Consider the following 19,104-nt stretch of genomic DNA (forward strand, 5'->3'; position numbering starts at 1 on the left):
ACTATTTCTGCATCACAAACGAAGACATGTGATTCATGTTTTATAACGATATCATTTAGTGATGAGGATTTTCTACTTGGGTCAAAGCTTCATAACAGACCTTTATTTGTATTAGGATATGTTTCGGAGCAAAAGCTTAATCGAATTCTCATCGATAATGGGTCTACCGTCAAATTCTGCTAAAGTCAACCATGAATCAATTAGGTATCTTAATTGAAGAGTTATTAAGCAGTAAATTGATGATTCAAGGCTTTAACCAAGGAGCACAGTGGGTGATAAACACTGCTCGTTTAGAGATCACCATAGAGAATTTGCAAGCAAGCACAATATTTCATGTGATCGATTCGAGGACTACTTATAAGTTGTTATTAGGATGTCCATGGATTCATGAAAATGGAATAGCTAGTAACCTCCACGCTCCACCAATGTTTTAAATTTTATAAACAAGAAATTAAGAAGGTTGATGCTAGCACTAAGCCATTCTCAGAGGTTGAGTCTCACTTTGCTGATGCAAAATTTTACACAAGAAGTGATGATGTAAGTGAAGTCATATCAACTGAAGTTTCTATGGCCAAAGGCACTTACAGGTCCAAGCAAAGAATGGTCACAACAACGAAGTCAAATGAAGAGGATGCACTCAATGGTCGAGGGAATGATGAACCAAAGATCCAAGCTAAGTCTAAAGTGTCAGAGAATGAAAAGATGACAATCTCACAAGAAAAAGTTTCAAAGCTCCCTGTTTTACACTATATTCCTCTATGTCGACGTAAGAAGGGAGAATCGTCGTTTGCAAAATGTTCGAAAGATCTAACGGTCGAAAGCATCTAGATATTAAAGGAAAGCTTTACCACACCATTTATAAGATGGGTAAAGGAGAGGCAAAAAGAATTAAGAAAAAGGGCGTAGAGGCATTCCTTCCAAAAAGATGAACAGTGGAGGGATTTGATCCAAATGCATATAAGTTGATGGCAAAGGCAGGTTACGACTTTACAACTCGTATTGAGCTTAAAAGCATGAAGATATTTGACGATAGACATGTGCTTTCCCATACACAAAAGAAGTTCAAAAAGCAAGAATATTCTATACCTAATTCTAGATATGAAGTTTGATATATATAAGTCTTTTGAACCAATTCTAATATCTGGTAAAGAAAAATTAAAAGTTGCTAATACATGTCATATTACAGTTGAAGAAAGCAAAGATTATGGAAAAGGAAAACAAAATAGAAGTAAAAAAAGTTTTAGTTTTTAATCGCATTACTTCTTCGACTACACGGCCTTTAGTTTTCTAGAGGTTGAGTACACTAACGATAGAGGACAAAAATCAAGGTTCAACTTTCAGTTCCACTTGACTTTCTGTATTTCAAAGGTTAATGACTACTTTGGAAAAAGTACAATATCCGAGCCCAACTTTGGTCCTAAGAGAATCTGCCTTCAAAAGATTAAACGTGTCTATAACAAGAGGCCAAAAGCAACCTCCCATATCCTTCTCAAGCAAACCTGGCTTAGTGGCAAGGGACGAGGAAATTGTAATGTAGTTCCATCAAGAGTAAAAAGGAAGATGTTTGTCTTAGTAAATACAAAGGGTTTATTGAAAGTAAGCGACACGATGTTGTTTTTACATGACCTGAAAATAATGAACTAGAAAACAAAGTAGATGTAGCAGGTTGTGGTCATGTTACAATAGAAGAGGCATCCAGCGATGAGTCGTTTGAAGAAGATACTGAAGTTGCTCCATTATCACTCGAGGATAGGGGTTAATCAATGATTGATGAGCTAAAGGAAGTCAATCTTGGTACGATAGAAGAGGCTCATCCAACCTTCATAAGTGCCCAATTTTCTGATGATGATGAAAATGAGTATGTGAGCTTACTCTAAGCATATAAAGATGTCTTTGCATGGTCATATAAGGAAATGCCTAGACTCGATCCATAGATGGCCATTCATCGCTTAGAAATCAAACTAAAGTATCGACCAATCAAGCAAGCACTATGACGATTTTAACCCGAACTCACTTCTTAAATCAAGGAAGAGGTAAATAAGCTCATTGAAGCTAGATTTATTCACAAAGTTAAGTACCCAACATGGATAGCTAACATTCTTCCTGTAAGGAAGAAGAATGGCCAACTACGTGTTTGTGTCGATTTTTTAGACCTAAATAACACATGCCCAAAAGTTGACTTTCCCTTGCCTATATGGAAATCATGGTAGATGCAACTGCAAGGCATGAAGCTTTATCTTTCACGAAGCTTTATCTTTCAAATGGCTCTAGATGATGAAGAGAAAACAACATTCCAAACTTTAAAAGGTATATACTGTTATAAGGTAATGTCTTTCGGATTGAAAAATGCAGGTGCCACATACCAGCGCGCTATGCAAGGAAACTTTGATGATATGCTACATAAACACGTTGAATGTTATGTTGATAATCTTATAGTGAAGTCCAAGAAGAAGTGTGACCACCTAAAAGACTTGGAGCTTGTCCTTGATTGCCTTAGAAAATATCAACTAAGAATGCACCCTCTTAAGTATGCATTCAGTATGACCTCAGGAAAGTTTATGGAATTTATTGTGAGGCATCGTGGAATTGAAGTTGAAAATTCTAAAATTGACGCCATCCAGAAGATGTCAAGTTCGAAGAACCTGCATGAGTTGAGACACTATAGGGTCCTTTGGCCTACATCCAAATATTTATATCTAATCTCGTGGGTAGGTGTCAACCATTCCAGAGATTGATGAGAAAGGATGCAATCTTTGATTGGGATTAGTCATGCCAAAATTCATTTGATAGCATAAAAAAGTATTTGCTCAACCCTCCTATCTCGAGTGCACTTGCAACTGGAAAACCAATTATATTGTTTATAACAGCTCAAAAAGGCTTGCTTGGAGCATTACTCGCACAAAAAAAATGATAAGGGCAAGGAATGTGCACTCTATTATCTAAGTACAACTCTGTCTAGAGCTGAATTGAATTATTCTCCAATTGAGAAAATGTCTCGCCCTTTTCTTTATAATAGATAGACTGAGACATTATATGCAAGCTTTCACTATACATCTGGTGGGAAAAGTCGACCGTGTCAAATGTATCTTATCAAGGCCAACCATCTCGGGACGCCTCGCTAAATGGACAATTATACTCCAGCAATACGATGTTGTATATATCTCACATAAGGTAGTAAAGGGTCAAACATTGGCAGATTTCTTGGTTGATCATTCATTTCCGTCAAATTGGAAATTATGTGAAGACTTACCTCATGAAGAAGTATTGTTTGTTGAAAGTATGGAGCCTTGGGCCATGTTCTTTGATGGTGCGGTACGAAGAAGTGAAGTTGGTGTCGACATCGTCGTCATCTTTCATGAGAAACATATGTTGCCATATAACTTCACACTTAGTGAATTGTGTTCAAATAATGTTGTTGAGTACCAAGAACTCATCACAACTAACTAATGGCCTCAAAATTTGGGATAAAATACATAGAAGTATTCGACGATACGAAGTTAATCATAAATCAGCTCTCCTATCAGTATGAGATGAAACATCAAGATTTAAAGCCCTACTTCGTTTATGCTAGAAGATTGATGGACAGATTCGACGGCATAATATTGGAGCATATATCGAGATCAAAAAATAAGAAAACTAATGTGCTTGCAAATTTGACCACAACTTTAACAATCTCAGATGATGTTCCAATAAACATTTTCCTTTGCCAAAAGTGGATTGTTTCCTCGATCAAAAGTCAATACGAAGAAATCGATGTGCTATCTGTGTATGCAATTGATGAAGAAGATTAGTGCTAGTGCATTATAGACTACTTGGAGCATGGTAAACTTCACGTCGATCTTCTACATTGAGCTGAAATTGTGTCATTAAGACAAGAGAATAAGAAAAACATCGTAAAATTTGTTCGAACACACATTATTTACCGATTTAGCATCATGACTGATAATGAAAGATAATTTGCTAACACTTTGATGGACAAGTTGTGTGAGAAATTTAACTTCAAATAGTACATGTCTTCTATGTAAAATGCCGCAGCAAATGGATTGGCACAGGCATTCAACAAAACCTTGTTCAATCTTCTAAAAAATGTGGTCTCCAAGACAAAAAGAGATTGATAAGAAAAGATTGGAGAAGCATTATGGCCCTATCGAACTACCCATCGTATTCCTACAGGTGTTACATCCTATTCTTTGGTTAGCGGAGTAGAAGTAGTCCTCCCACTAAAGAGAGAAATTCCATCCTTGAGAATGGCAATTTAAGAGGGGCTAACTACTGAAGACAATATGCTAAATTACATCATCAAGAGTTAGAAGCACTTGACGAAAGAGACTAGAAGCTCAACAAGCACTAGAATGTTATCAAGCACAAATGTTTAAGGCTTTTGACAAACATGTAAAGCACCAATCATTTCAAGTTGGTGATTTAGTGTTTGCTGTAAGAAGACCTATCATCACGACGACACATACAGGGAATAAGCTCACACCTAAATGGGATGGATTCTACATTGTCAAAGAAGTTTTCACAAATGGAGCATACAAAATCATTGATCAAGACGGATTACAAATTGGCCCAATCAACGAAAAATTTCTAAAGAAATATTATGCTTAATTTTGCCATGTACAAAAAAAATTGTTCCAATTGAACTACATTATGACTTGATCCCCATGATATAAAAATGGTACACGCGTAGCTTAAAGTTTACTTTAAGTTTAGTCACATGCACAAGAAAAAAAAATTATGCTTCATTGTGATGATGTAATCTCATAGTAAAGGATATGTAAATAACAAAAAATGAAATTCAGGAGTAGTCACACCAGGATAAGAAAATTTTCATTACCATTCAACTAAATCTTGCATTTACAAGAATCGCAAAAAAAAAAAAAAAAAAAGGGACAAAGGAGGCAAATTCAAAGCTTCCACTTAAAGTTCTTACATTCTTCGCATGCAGCCTCCATACTTTTATGAATCTATGTAGGGTCTTAGTGGCTTCATCGGTAATAGTAGGGCTGTTTAATTGTCTTCCCTCTTAAGATAGTTATACAAATATTCTTCAATAGGAGTCAGGTCGTCTGAATGGATCTTCATAATTCTCAAAATGAGTGTTGCTATTTCTAGTCTAAGTCTTCATCTTCCTCAAGCTCAAAAGCTTCATTGTTGCTGCTTAAGCTCAAGGTCGAAGGCTTTAGGCTTCATTGATGCAGCGAGCTCTACCTGCTTTCCAATGTGTTGCAGCTGAGAGAATCTTCTTCTTCCATGTGTTGTAGTCGGGAGGATCTTGATCTTGATCTTGATCTTCTGCCATATGTTGTAGCCGAGAGGATCTTCATCTTCTTCAATTTGTTGCAGTCAAGTGGATCTCCATCTTCATCTTTTTCAACGTGTTGCAGCCGAGGGAATCTTTATCTTCATCTTCTTCAATGTGTTGTAGTAGAGAGGATCATCATCATCTTCATCTTCAATGTATTGCAGACGAGGGGATCCTCATCTTCATCTTCAATTAGTTGTAGTCAAGAGTATCACCATCTTCATCTTCAATGTATTGCAATTGAGAGAATATTCATCTTCATCATCTTTAATGTGCTGCGACCGCAACCGAGACAATCATCATCTCCATCTTCAACAGCAGACGATATGTTGGTGTAGTCCCATTTCTCCATCTTCAATCAAGCTCAGTGTTCTCCACCTTCAAGTGGACCCAAGCTCAACAAGCTAGTGGGTCTAAGCCCACCTAAAGCCCATGGAAGTTCTTTATAAATAGAGGCATTCCCACTCATTTTGGGGATATCTTTGGTTGAAGGAAGAATTGAAGCTCTAAAGAATTGAAAATTCAAACTTCAAAAAGCTCTCAAAAGTGCAAGTTCTTATAAACTTCGAGATTACCATCTTTTCAAAAATTGAACACTTGGAAGATTAAACCTTCCTTAAATTCCAGAAGATTGAAGCTCAAATTGACTTACAACTACAACATTCTAAAAATTGAAGAACAAGAAGCTCTAAATTTTAATTTGTATTCGAGAGAAGGACTAAAGGAGTAAACACTACTAAAAAATGGGTTTTAATGACACTACTAATCAAGACATTGTGTCGTGAACAAAAAAGGGTGGGATGAGGTAAATTGTGTCGTTGAAAATAAAAATATAGATTTTTCTTCATGATTTCGAACCTCTCTGACGGTTATTTTGATTTCTTTTCTATAAGTAAGTATTTTTCCCCTAATTTCTCATCAATTCATCAATCCGACTCCAATTTTCACCAAAATTCTCTCTAAATTTCATTTTGACAGAAACTTCCCTCTCCATTCTACCATTTTTCTTCCAAAAACGTCAGCAATCTTTTTTGATAAAATGGAAGGGTAATCTTCTAAGAGGTAAGAGGCAATGGGTATTCAATTTGTTCGAGAGTTCATTCCCTTTATTTCTACTTTTTGTTTGTGAATTAAATTTGCATCTAAAAAACAACTTGTTTTGATTTTTGTTACAAATTCTTTTAATATTCCATTCCCTACATATTCTTTGAAGTTTTCTTTTTTCTACTAACCACTCTCCTCTCAAAATTCATCAATCCAACTCCAATTTTCACCAAAATTCTCTATAAATTTCACTTTGCCAAGAACTCTTCCCTCTCCATTTTGCCACTTTTCTCCCAAAAACTATAGCAATCTTCTTTACTCTTCTCTCTCCATTCTGCCATTTTTCTCCTAAAAACTCCAGCAATCTTTTTTTATCCAATGGAAAGGTAATCTTTTAAGAGGTAAGAGGGCAATGGGTATTCAATTTGTTTGAGAGTTTCTTTCTTTCTTTTTTTTCTACTTTTTGTTGGTGAATTAAATTTCCGTCTAAAAATCAACTTGTTTTGATTCTTGTTACAAATTCTCTTGAATAATCCCTACATATTCTTTTATGTATTCCTTTTTCTACTAACCACTCTCCTTTTAAGCTATGGTTTCAAGAATTTTTATTAGCAAAATTAAAAACTATAAGAGGATAAGAAACAAAATTAGGACTTCTCAAGTTAAGCCATTAAAGATTTGCTTATGTCACTAGCACAAATCTGGCCTTTAATGTCGGTTGGAAAAATGAAAAATGAGCTTTAATGTCGTTTTTGAAAAGGTGGATGTTTAATGTCGGTTTTAAACCGACATTAAAAAAGGAGCTTTAATGTCGGTTTAAAACTGACATTAAACATCCTTGTTTTGAAAAGCGACATTAAAGCTCTTTTTTAATTTTAATTTTAATTTTTTATTTTGTAAAAAAAGGAATTTCTCTCTCTTACTTTACTCTTTCTCAATCACCCACACGATTTCTTCCTTCCAATTTCTTCTTCACTCCTCATTCTCATCCAATAATCTTCCCTTTCTTCTTTGAACAGTCGCTACCACCACCACCACCACCATCGTCCCTCGTGCCCAGCCCGTGCCCGCCACCACCGTCGTCACTCCTCCCTTTCTTCAACCGCTGTTATGCTTGCCACCACCGTCGGGAGTCCTTTTCTTCAACCATGTTCATGTCCAGCCCTCGCCACCACCGTCGCACGTCTGCATCTGTCTCACAAGCTTCGATCTAGTTGGCTTGTGGCCAGATCTGTTGCAGAAGCATCAATTAGCTGTTGTTCGGCGATTCTTTTAAGATATAGTTCTTTCCTACCATGGGAATTCTTTTTATGGGTGGCAAAAGCAGCCAGGCTTGAATACTGTTTACGGGCAAGCTTATTTCATGGAATTCACCGTATGCACAAGTAATAATGTATGCCATTGGGACCTAGTGACACTCTTTTCATTATTGAATTTTTAAACTGAAGAGTTGTTGAGAACTGTAAATGTAATTTATAGCAAGTGTTTGAGAAGTTAGTTCCAGAAGTACAATTGAAAATGTCATACCTTCATTTCAAATGAAACTTTCGTCTTGTGGACAATGCCCAAGTTAAGTCATTCAACCTTTTTAATCTCGCCTTTCTGGTACCGTATCTTCTTATTCCAGTACGAGAGTTTAAAATAATGGTTTAATATCTTTAGATTGGATGTATAAATAGTTTGATTTTAGTCAGAGATGGAAAACACTGATGTATATAGGAGGATTATGTCTACTTGCATCCTTTGGCAGCTTGTTAGAAATATCATAGGGAAGTTTGTAGATGAGACGAAAGCTCAAATGCTGAAAGATAAATGCTTACCATTAGAAGGATGTGTTGTGGTTGCTGGGCGCACTGACAAAGGGGTGACTGCTCTACAACAAGTTTGCACAATTTGTTGTATGTTAGCTTTCTAATTTCTGTTGTTATGATTTTTTACACACCCCGATTATCTCAACATTTTTGGGATTGGATTAATGGGTGTTCAAAAATTCCTCACCCAATTTTTTTTTTTTTACGTTTTGGTTAGTGGATTTAATAATAGGGAAGGAAGTATCGAGATCTGCCTTCATTTTTTGGATTGCAACTTTTGTTATAGTATCATCTTCATACACTAACGACATCAACATCAGGGGAGAAACACAAAAAAAATTCCATCTGATCAAAATGTAAAGTAAAGTAACGTTGTATGTTTTTGTGCCACTTTATTTCTGTGGTGTCATATGTGGGACTGTTCTACCTCACTGCCATGTTCTTGTATATATCCATTATTTGCAGGTAATTCAATTAATGTTTGTGAAATCAAATTTTGTGTTTAATCATTTTTTGTTAATGGAAATCACTAAATTATGGGGAGCCATTTATATGGAAATCGTAAGGAATGTGGTTGGTAAAGAAGAAGCAATTGGGTATTCAAATTGTTACTTCCTTACTTGAACCGTTGGAAAGAAAGTTTTTATCTATTTCACTGTTTGTGCTTTACTTGTTAATGTATTTAATTGTATACTTGTAAGTAATTGTCAATGAAGAGTAGGATAAAGGATGAGCGGAGAGTGATACAAGAATGGGACATAAATTTGGTTGATTCATGCACCTGGAATATGGTTGCTTATTTTGTTGAGGGATTTGTGATTTCTCTGTAAGCTTACCTTTCTTGTTTCCTATCTAAACATATGTTTTTTATCCATGCATTGATGCTTATAATAACCATAACTTTTAGAGACAATATTCCAACTCTGTTGTACAACATACAAGCACATTGCAATATGGGGTTGAAAATTTGTAGGATGTGTGATTATTGATTGATAATTTAAAGAATTATGGGTTAGTCTTTTCTCTGTATCTTTAGTTGAGTACTGAACTTCATTGTTATATGATCAAGTGTTTTTAGGTTTGCAGATGTCTATGTTTAAGTTTTTTCTCTATATGTGTTGTTTTGACATCAAGGTATTGTTTCTTCTATTCCAAATTATTTAACGCATCTAATTGTCTTACAATGCCACCTTCTTTGTCTTCACTTGGTCTAATTTTGTAGGTTGTGAAAGACAATCTAGGGGAGCTGGTATATCATACAATTGCTTTTCTACAAATTTACGGAGCAACATGTTTTCTTCTACTTTTTTCATTATATTTCTCGGGCATATAGGGATTTAGTTCAACACTAAATATTGGTATGGGCAACAATACTTCAATGTATTTCTAATCTCGAGATATGTTTATTCTTTTACATTTTATAACTATTCTATATGTTGAAAGAACTTATTAAAGATATTGATAAAAATAATGTTTTGAGTCATCCTAGTTAAAGACTTATAAAAGCGCTTATTCTAAGTTTGTTGTATAAACTACTTATTCTAAATTTGTTGTATAAACTACTTATTCCAAGTTTGTTGTATAAACTACTTATTCCAAGTTTGTTGTATAAACTACTTATTCCAAGTTTGTTTTATAAAATACTCAATTTAACAAGATGTGGGGTTGAAGATATTTGAACTTTTTGAAATGTTGGCTAATGGTGTATACCTAGTGTGGCTATAATACTTCATTTTGTACTTGAGTTACTCTGACTTAATTAAAAGTTAATTTTTGAGATATCTCTCACTTTTTGTATGCTTTGTAGGATCGAATGTCTAGCCCTACATTTATGAACTTTAATTATTTAGTAGGATTATGTTACCTATTTGTTTGTGTTTGTGTACTTCGTTTCCATCACTTCTGAGCAATGATGAACCTTCTATAGAGGCATATATTAGTTGCTCTTCCGATGGAACGTCTCTCTTTTATTCTTAACATGCGTGTGAGCTCATTAAATCACTTACATACCAAGTAATTGCACGTAGATGTTTGGAAAAACAAGGTTGTGATGTAGTTCACTTCTTTTTAATATAAACGATGACAAGTGACATTTGCCCTCTTTATTGAACTGTCATTTCAATATTTCTGTGATATATACTTAAAGATTGCTTCCTTATTGAACAAGACATTTCACTGAATTTGAAGCATTTATTAGAGCTCTTCACAAGTTCTTTACTTGTTAGTGAATTATACAGGCATATAATCATTATGGCATCGCTTGATTTGCAAAATAGTTGAACCAGGTATGTATTGAGATTGTTGTTTACTCATTTGTGCTTTTGTGAACTATAATATTGACTTGTGTTTCTTTGGTTGTAGCCTTTTAACTTTGTGAGAAGCTCTCCCAATACGTTTACTACAATTGGAAATTATAAGTTTCATAAATCATAAAAATCTTCAACTAATGACCTTTAATGGTTAAGATTTTTTGTTCTTTATTTGAAGTCTAATTTTTTTTGTTTGTCCTATTAGTTATAGTGTTGTTTAAGATATTTGCATATTGACTAGACTTCTAACAATGTTTTTAAATTTGCATATTGAGTTTAATGTCTAACAACGTTTTACAGGGAGGAGGAAGGAAACCATGGAATAGTATCAAGTTATTTGTGCACACAATGGTTTCACTTTGGCTGATTTAGTGACTTATAATAGTAAACATAATTTGGCAAATGGTGAAGACAACAATGATAGTGAAAATCATAATAATAGCTGTAAGTATGGACAGGTATGCAATCAATTGTATGCATCTCATGAGATCATCGTTGATGTGGTTTTAAGATAAAATCATTGGACCTTAATAACAATAGACATACTTTAGGATTAGGTATTGTTTATCAAAAAGACCAAAACCTCTTTAATGCCTTTTGATGGTTAAAGCTTAATTTAAGGTTCCTGTTATTTCCTTACAACAGCTAACGGGAAAGGCAATCATGCTCACTGAAATTATAAACTATGTGCAGTCTTTGCAGCACCAAGTCAAGGTAATCACTGAATATTCAAAAGATCTGTCACATTCTATATATATATGTATATAGTTTTGGATTTGATGCAATTTCTTTCAATGAAATTGGCAACTGTTAATCCAAGGATGGATTTGTTTTACAGAAGCTTCTCTCTCTTTAGTATATGTGTATACATGTAGAATACAAAAATAAATGTTTATGAAACGACGATCATTTGTCTCCATCATCCGTTGTGGGGTTGAAATTTTGCACAGTTTCTTTGGGCTCGTTGGTTGTTCTGTACTTTACAGATTGGTGTGTTGTTTTGATTTCTTTTTTTTATCTGAACTTTTTACATGGGGGGGAGGGGGTGGGGGATGTGTGAAATATTGGATTTTATGCTGATGTGTTCTTGAACAATACTCAAACTAGTGGTCTATTAAAAACATCAGTGACAAAATATTTGTCACTGCAATTGATATGTGTTCCTAATTTGTCAGGTTGCTGCTCTGGGAGAAGGTGTTTCTTTAGAAGGCAAACTTTTGAGCAGGTCGATGCAAATTTAAGTTAGTTTAATTTGACTATTTTCCTTTCTAATCTGTATCAAATGAGGTCTATGCTATTAATAATGTAAGAAGAAAGCTCCATTACTTTAGAGAAAGGTATTTACAGCATCAAATGTGTAAGATTTATGATCGTGAACATAGTGAAGGTTAGCTCTAACCATTGAAATATTTAGTGCCTTGAAGTTGCTGGTTTATTTTGATATTGCTTATAGAATGATTGAAGTCATCAGATTGAAAGCTAAGCAATTGTGTAGATAGCCAGGTGATCGTTGAAGGTTGAAGACTGAGAAGGCGTTTAGGATTTCTTATTTAAGTCTTGTATTAGGATCTTGTTTCATGTATTATTGTAGAATGTATATATAAACACAATATTAAGTTTTCATTTTGTGTATACAAATGTAAAAGATAAATATTATAGTTTCTAAAATAATATTAATTTTATTGATTTGTTGGAGCGAGAAAAAATATTTATCTATATGGATTCAATGTTGGTTTATAAAAAATGGACAATAATACAACAATTAAATAAATATAAATTTCTAAAAATGGACAAAAACAAGCCTTTAATGTCGGTTTTAAACTGACATTATTGACCTCTTTAATGTCGGTTTTAAAAGGACATCATAGCCCAATCGACATTAAAGGGCTTCAATAACACTATCAAAGATGTCGGTTTTAAGCCGACATTAAAGCCCAACCCACATTAAAGGGCTTCAATAACACTATCAAAGATGTTGGTTGAAAACTGACATTAAAGGCCTTTAATGTCGTTTTTAAACCGACATTAAGGAGGCCTTTAAAGTCATTTTTAAACCGACATTAAAGGCCTTTAATAACGCTCGCAAAGATGTTGGTTGCCAAGTGACATTAAAGGTCAGATTTCTTCTAGTGTGTGTTGTATGTCAATGAAGATGTTTTCTTGTGCTATAGTTCTCAGAGAAAAACAAGGATTATTTGGATCAATATATTGTCTACTTGATTTTCTGGGTTGAATTTGATAAAAAAGGAACTACAAGAGGTCTTTGATAGCAACACTTCCCAATTCTCATAGTAAGAAAGTTTTGAAACTTACTTATTTTGCAACTGCAATTTATATATTATTTGGATTTTTGGAGTTGCCTTCTGATCTAAATTTTTAGAGTGTTTGTTATTTGTTACATTGTTTGTTCTTTTCTCATAACATTGGTTGCAACTTTTGTTCTGAGAATAACTTTGAGAATGATGTTAACTTAATTTATCTTGAACTTTGTTAGGGATCAAATAATGAGTTAATATGTTGCATATGAAATAATAATTGTATAACTTACATAGTTTGCTATTCATTATTAGGGCTTTCGAATTTGCAAGAAAGAAGAAGCCTCTATGGAGGGTAATCAAGATATAGGGGTGGGGATTTAGTAAAAGAAAGAGGTAACCGTGTTTTATGTTTTGTAACGTAACGTAACTATTTTGTTTTAGGAATCTTGTTAACATGTACTTAGGAATGTTGCTTTGACTATCCTGCAGTGGTAGCCATTGAAAAGCTATTTTGTGCGACCCCCTTAGACATATGTTTTAGGAATCATGTTGACATGTACTTAGGAACTTGATACTTTGTTGCGTTGACTATTCTGAAGTTTTGGTAGTTATTGAAAAACTATTTTGTTCGATCCGCTTAGACATATGTTATAGGAATCATGTTGTTTTGTAATGGCTTTGGAGGAGGGGGGCTAAGGGTAAGTTTATGCTAAGTTTCAACTAGATGCAAACTAGAATATTGTTTGGTCTGTAAAGATTGAATCAAAACTTACATTTGTAACATTTATATACTATGCTTATGTTTATGTAGTCGGTGAAATCTTTTGCGTTCCTTATGGGTATTTTATTAAAAACTTTGGTTGTATGAACTTTGGGCGCTTATTTTGAAAAGTTTATTAGTCTACTTATTAAGAAGGTGATTTCTGTTTGACATGTACTTAATGTTTATGCATTTGCCATAATGAATGTTGGCTAAGGTTCATTTTTTTCAAATTTGCAGGTAGTTGAAGAACCCATGGGTCGTAGTATCGATCAAGCTCTTATTTATGCATCAGTTTGATTAGATTAGGTCACACATACATGTAATATTACAGTTAATTTATCTTTTGGATTATTATAAAACCTTTACTGACAATGTAATTTATATTTTTTATTATCAATATAAATATCTTTTCAAACATATGTGGGTAATGTTGAAATTTAGTATTTAATTTTTTTGAAAGAAGAAATATATGACAGAAAAATATATACTGCGAAAATGAAGAATAACGACACCAAACATGTGTCAACATATAAGCCTTTGTTAAATAGAAACAGTGTCGTCAAAGCACATTTCTTGACAAGTATTTTGTGTAACAAAACATTTACAATGACAATAGTTCGAGTTAATTGAAAGGTGACACACTTAAAGCGTTGTTATAAGAATATTAATGACAATATATCCGTGTCAAGTGTAGATAATGGTGACACATTTAAATTATCAATGTAACGGTATTAATGACAATATATTCTTGTCGAGTGATAGATTACAGTGACACATTTAAAGTGTTAATGTAAGGGTATTAGTGACAATATATTTGTGTCAAGGTATAGATAACGGTGACACATTTAAAGCATCAATGTAAGAATATTAATGACAATATATTAATGTCAAGGTATGATAACGGTAACACATGATTTGCGTCAATGTAAGGGTATTGATGACAATATATTGGTGTCAAGTTATAGATAACGGTGAAATATTTATTGCGTCAAGGTAAAGGTATTAATGACAAAATTTTGGTGTCATCTAAGCATATTTAATGACACGTTTCCCAATGTGTCGTTAAATAGCCTTTCTTAACAGTGGCTTCAATAACCCAAAAATTATGTCATTGAAAGTCTTTATGATGAAAAATTTGCGTTGTTAAAACCCAAGTTTATAGTTGTGAAATATTAGAGATTGTATCCACAACGCTATATAAATCGATATACAAAGTTCAATTCCAAGAATTACATTTCTCCGAAAATATCATATGAAAAATATTTAAAAAAAACAACAACAATACATTATTCTTTGAAAAAAAAAATTAAGATTAATTAGGAGTAGATAAACTAGAATTTGGACAACTAAACATATATAGACTAGAAGTAACGACCCAACTTTCCGGACTAAGCTGAGGTCACTACTCAATACCAAAACTCGACCACACAACATAAAATTCATAACGGACCGGTTACGATTTCTTAAAACGTTAGAAATATTACAAAAAAACAGTATCGGACCCTATTTTAAATCACAGTCACAAAAGTTTCAAATAAATACTCAGGTCATCAACTCAAAATCACAAAACCACATATTCTAACAAAAAAAAAAAAAAAACATCAGCGGAAGCAATAAGAAAACCAGACGCGTCCATATGGCCTTCACGCATCCTTCCTGCCTCTCGTCGGTCTGCCCCTCGCTGTGCCCTTACCTGAAAAGTTAAAGAAGAGAAAAGGGTGAGTATAAACATACCCAGTAAGGGACCCACTACTGGGCCCGTTAGGGGACAACAGCTAACTTCCTATTCGGGGGTACCCTACATAACAGTCTAGTGGTTCCGTAGAACGCACATATCAGTCTAGTGCTCCCGAAGGATGCACTTATCAGTCTAGTGCTCCCGAAGGATGCACATATCAACTAGTGCTCCCGAAGGATGCACACATCAGTCTAGTGCTCCCGAAGGATGCACATATCAGTCTAGTGCTCCCGAAGGATGCACATATTCGTAAGGCACACTACCCCATAGATGAAGCTAACCGTTACCCCTCAGTCCATACTAAACTGTCTACAACAGTCACACCCCAACGGCATTCATATTACAGTTCCGCCATAGGCTTTGTCAGTCAGATAGTATAGGTTTAAACAACTACACCCTCAGTTGCTATACGCGTCACCAATTCGTACACCATTAGAGAAAACCCTAGACCCAATCAACTAACCAACCAAAACCGGACTCACTGTCCTTCCCCGTCCAAACTCCATGATCAACATCCAGACCAATGATTACTACATACTGAACCGTAACTTCAAGGTCCATCAACATAAAATCACAATCTACAATTAGCAGTCACAGTACCTTTACATCAGACAAAATATAATAACAGTGCTTAACAGTCAACACACATACAGTTATTCAGTACAGTCACTAACGTGTAATCCCCTGTGGATTACTACGTTTCCAGCCTCGATCCGAGGTTCAGTAGTAGGAAAACCCTTACCTGATACTCGGTTATGCCCCTCGATCGAGTCCACGCTCAACGGATCAACCTAAACGAAAACACAAAGGTTTTAGTTGATGACTCTAGTAGAAGTCGTTTTAAAAGGTCCGAAGTGACACCCGTTGACTTACCCAAGGAAAGGAAAGCTATCTCCAAACAAACCTGCCGCGGGACCCGAGAACTTAAGCGTCAACTCCTTACTACCTTCAGGGGAGAAAAGTAGGGCCATATCTTATTCCAATATTCAAACTCGAATCGGATGTAGCAACATTAGAGAATTCATCGAAAACAATCCTTACCGAAGACTCACCGTGGCCCGGAGTGAAGGAAGGGAGGCTTAGGTGGCTCAGTGAAACAAGGAGCTCGGCTTGGCTTGAAGGCGTTCGGTTCGGCTCGGCTTCGACTCGGCTCGGCTCGGCTTCGACTCAACTCGGCTCGCGGCTCGGCTCGGCTCGGCTTCGACTCAACTCGGCTTGCGGCTCGGCTCACGACTCAGCTCGGCTCGGTTTCGACTCAACTCGGCTCGCAGCTCGGCTCGCGGCTCGATCCTCGGCTCGGCTCGCGGCTCAGCTCGGATCGCTACTCGACTCGGCTCGCGGCTCGCGGCTTGGCTCGGATCGCTACTCGGCTCGGCTCGCGGCTCGCGGCTTGGCTCGGATCGCTACTCGACTCGACTCGCGGCTCGTGGCTTGGGTTGGTTTGGTTTTCGGCTCGGGTAGCTCGCGACTCGGCTCGAAATGGGTTCTCGGGTCGGGTTGGATGAGATCGAGCAGCCGCGGTTGGTTTATTATCTTCCGGCGAACGAGGGCGGCGGCGATTCGCAGACGACGCACGAGGCACGGCACTGAAAGGAGGGGATACCACCTGCGGTTGGGACAGAGGCGGCCGGCAGGGCTGTTGTTGTGTGAGGCCGAGGAGGGAGAATGGAAATGGATGGGGCCGCGGCAGACGAACGTTGAAGCTGAAAAAAATGTCGACGACGGAGATGGACACGGAGACAGAGGTGGAGACAGAGGCGGAGACGGAGACGCGTGTTGAAGAGAAAGGATGGCGAGACGGCGGCGGTGTTGGCTTCGCGAAGCTGAAGACGGAGATGGAGAAGGAGAACGGATGGGGGGGGCGGACGCGCGGCTTGCTAGGGTTTTTTATTAAAAAATACAAATTATATATATATATATTTTAAATAATAATAATAATAATAATAATAATAATAATGTAATAAGTAATAATAATAATAATAAAAATAATAATATAGTTAATAATAATAATAATAATAATAATAATAATAATAAATAATATTAATAATATAATTAATATCATATTATTATTATAGCAATTTACAAAACATTAAATTCAAAAAAATTTCGTATCCCCGCAAAAAGATAAAATTTACCTTGAAAATTCGGGACGTTACATTCTTCCCTCCTTAGGAAACTTTCGTCCTCGAAAGTTTTATTCCTCGAACAGTTCGGGGTAACGGGACCTCATGTCATCTTCTCGCTCCCATGTAGCCTCTTCCACCCGGTGATTCCGCCATAAGACTTTAACCAAAGGAATTTCTTTATTCCTCAACGTTTTCACCTCTCTAGCCAGCACCTCAACGGGTTGTTCAGTATAGCTCAAGTTTTCATCAATCTCTAGTGGCTCGTAATCCACTACATGGGATGGATCTGGCACGTACTTTCTCAACATAGAGACATGAAACACATCGTGAACTGTCGAGAGTGATGGTGGCAACACCAAGCGATAAGCCACAGGGCCAATCCGCTCCAGAATCTCAAACGGCCCAACAAAACGGGGACTCAGTTTTCCCCTCCTTTCAAATCGTAAGACACCTCTCATAGGTGCTACCTTTAAGAACACCTTGTCCCCTACCTCAAACTCAAGGTCCTTCCGCCTCACATCTGCATAACTCTTCTGCCTACTCTGAGCGGTATGCATGCGTGATCTAATCTTCAATATCACTTCGTTAGTAGACTGAACTAACTCAGGACCCATCAATCTCTGCTCACCCACCTCACCCCAGCAAACCGGGGATCTACAACATTTTCCGTACAAGGCCTCAAATGGTGCCATGCCAATAGTAGCCTGATAACTGTTATTATAACAAATTCCATCAAATGCAAATGGGAGTCCCAGCTACCTGGAAATTCCAATGCACACGCCCGCAACATATCCTCTAAAACTTGGTTCAGACGCTCAGTCTGACCGTCAGTCTGTGGATGGAAAGCTGTACTAAAGTCTAACCTCGTTTCCATAGCCGTCTGCAAACCCTTCCAGAATTTGGAAGTGAAACGGGCATCTCTATCAGAAACAATCGACACTGGCACTCCATGTAATCTCACTATCTCCGACATGTACAGCTGTGCCCACTTACTAGCAGTATAGGTGGATTTACCCGGAACGAAGTGCGCTGATTTGGTAAGCCTGTCCACCACAACCCAAATCACTATAAAACCCCTCAGAGTTCTCGGCAGTCCTGTAATGAAATCCATGGATACGTTTTCCCACTTCCATTCCGGTATGCTCAAGGGTTGTAATAAACCCGCTGGTTTCTGCCTTGGTGCCTTAACCTGCTGACACACCAAGCATCTACTAACAAATTCTGCTACCTCCCTCTTCATGTTACGCCACCAATAAACCCGCTTCAGGTCCTGATACATCTTCGTACTACCCGGGTGCATGGAAAATGGGGAACTGTGAGCCTCAGATAATAATTCTGTCTTAATCGCACTATCTGACGGCACACAGAGGCGTCTCTCAAACACAAGTCCACCATCAGAGGATATGGAGAACCCCTCCGCTTGCCCTGCCTCTGCTAGGCCACGTTTCTCAACCAAATAAGGATCGTTACTCTGAGCACCAATGATCCTTTGCCTCAAAGTCGGCTGTACCGTCAACTGGGCTAACTGCATAGTGACTGCCCCCACTGACACTGCAATCTCAGCCCGCTCGAGATCCCGATGCAATGGGGTCTGTCGGGTAATAAGTGCTGCTGAATGTGATACCTTTCTACTAAGAGCATCAGCTACCACATTTGCCTTGCCTGGATGATACAGTATCTCACAATCGTAATCCTTCACTAACTCAAGCCACCTTCGCTGTCTCATATTCAATTCTTTCTGAGTAAAGAA

General features: G+C 36.7%; 1 protein-coding gene across 1 annotated transcript; it reads left to right on the forward strand.

Annotated features, from left to right (window-relative positions):
- The first annotated feature begins 1,763 nt into the window (after positions 1-1,763).
- On the forward strand, positions 1,764-2,735 carry LOC127150672 (uncharacterized). The gene is made up of 3 exons (XM_051089174.1): positions 1,764-1,862; positions 2,211-2,307; positions 2,353-2,735. The coding sequence occupies exons 1-3, from the start codon at positions 1,764-1,766 to the stop codon at positions 2,733-2,735; spliced, it is 579 nt and encodes a 192-aa protein (XP_050945131.1).
- Positions 2,736-19,104: the final 16,369 nt, after the last annotated feature.

The sequence above is a fragment of the Cucumis melo genome, chromosome 8 (assembly GCF_025177605.1).
Source record: "Cucumis melo cultivar AY chromosome 8, USDA_Cmelo_AY_1.0, whole genome shotgun sequence".
In the NCBI taxonomy this organism is placed as follows: domain Eukaryota; kingdom Viridiplantae; phylum Streptophyta; class Magnoliopsida; order Cucurbitales; family Cucurbitaceae; genus Cucumis; species Cucumis melo.

Bases quoted from the DNA above. Each gene is read 5' to 3' on its own strand.
- LOC127150672 (XM_051089174.1), top strand. From the start codon at position 1,764: ATGATTGATGAGCTAAAGGAAGTCAATCTTGGTACGATAGAAGAGGCT. The intron at 1,863-2,210 runs GTGAGCTTACTC...AAATCATGGTAG, and splicing joins ATGATGATGAAAATGAGTAT to ATGCAACTGCAAGGCATGAA. The intron at 2,308-2,352 runs GTATATACTGTT...TGAAAAATGCAG, and splicing joins AACATTCCAAACTTTAAAAG to GTGCCACATACCAGCGCGCT.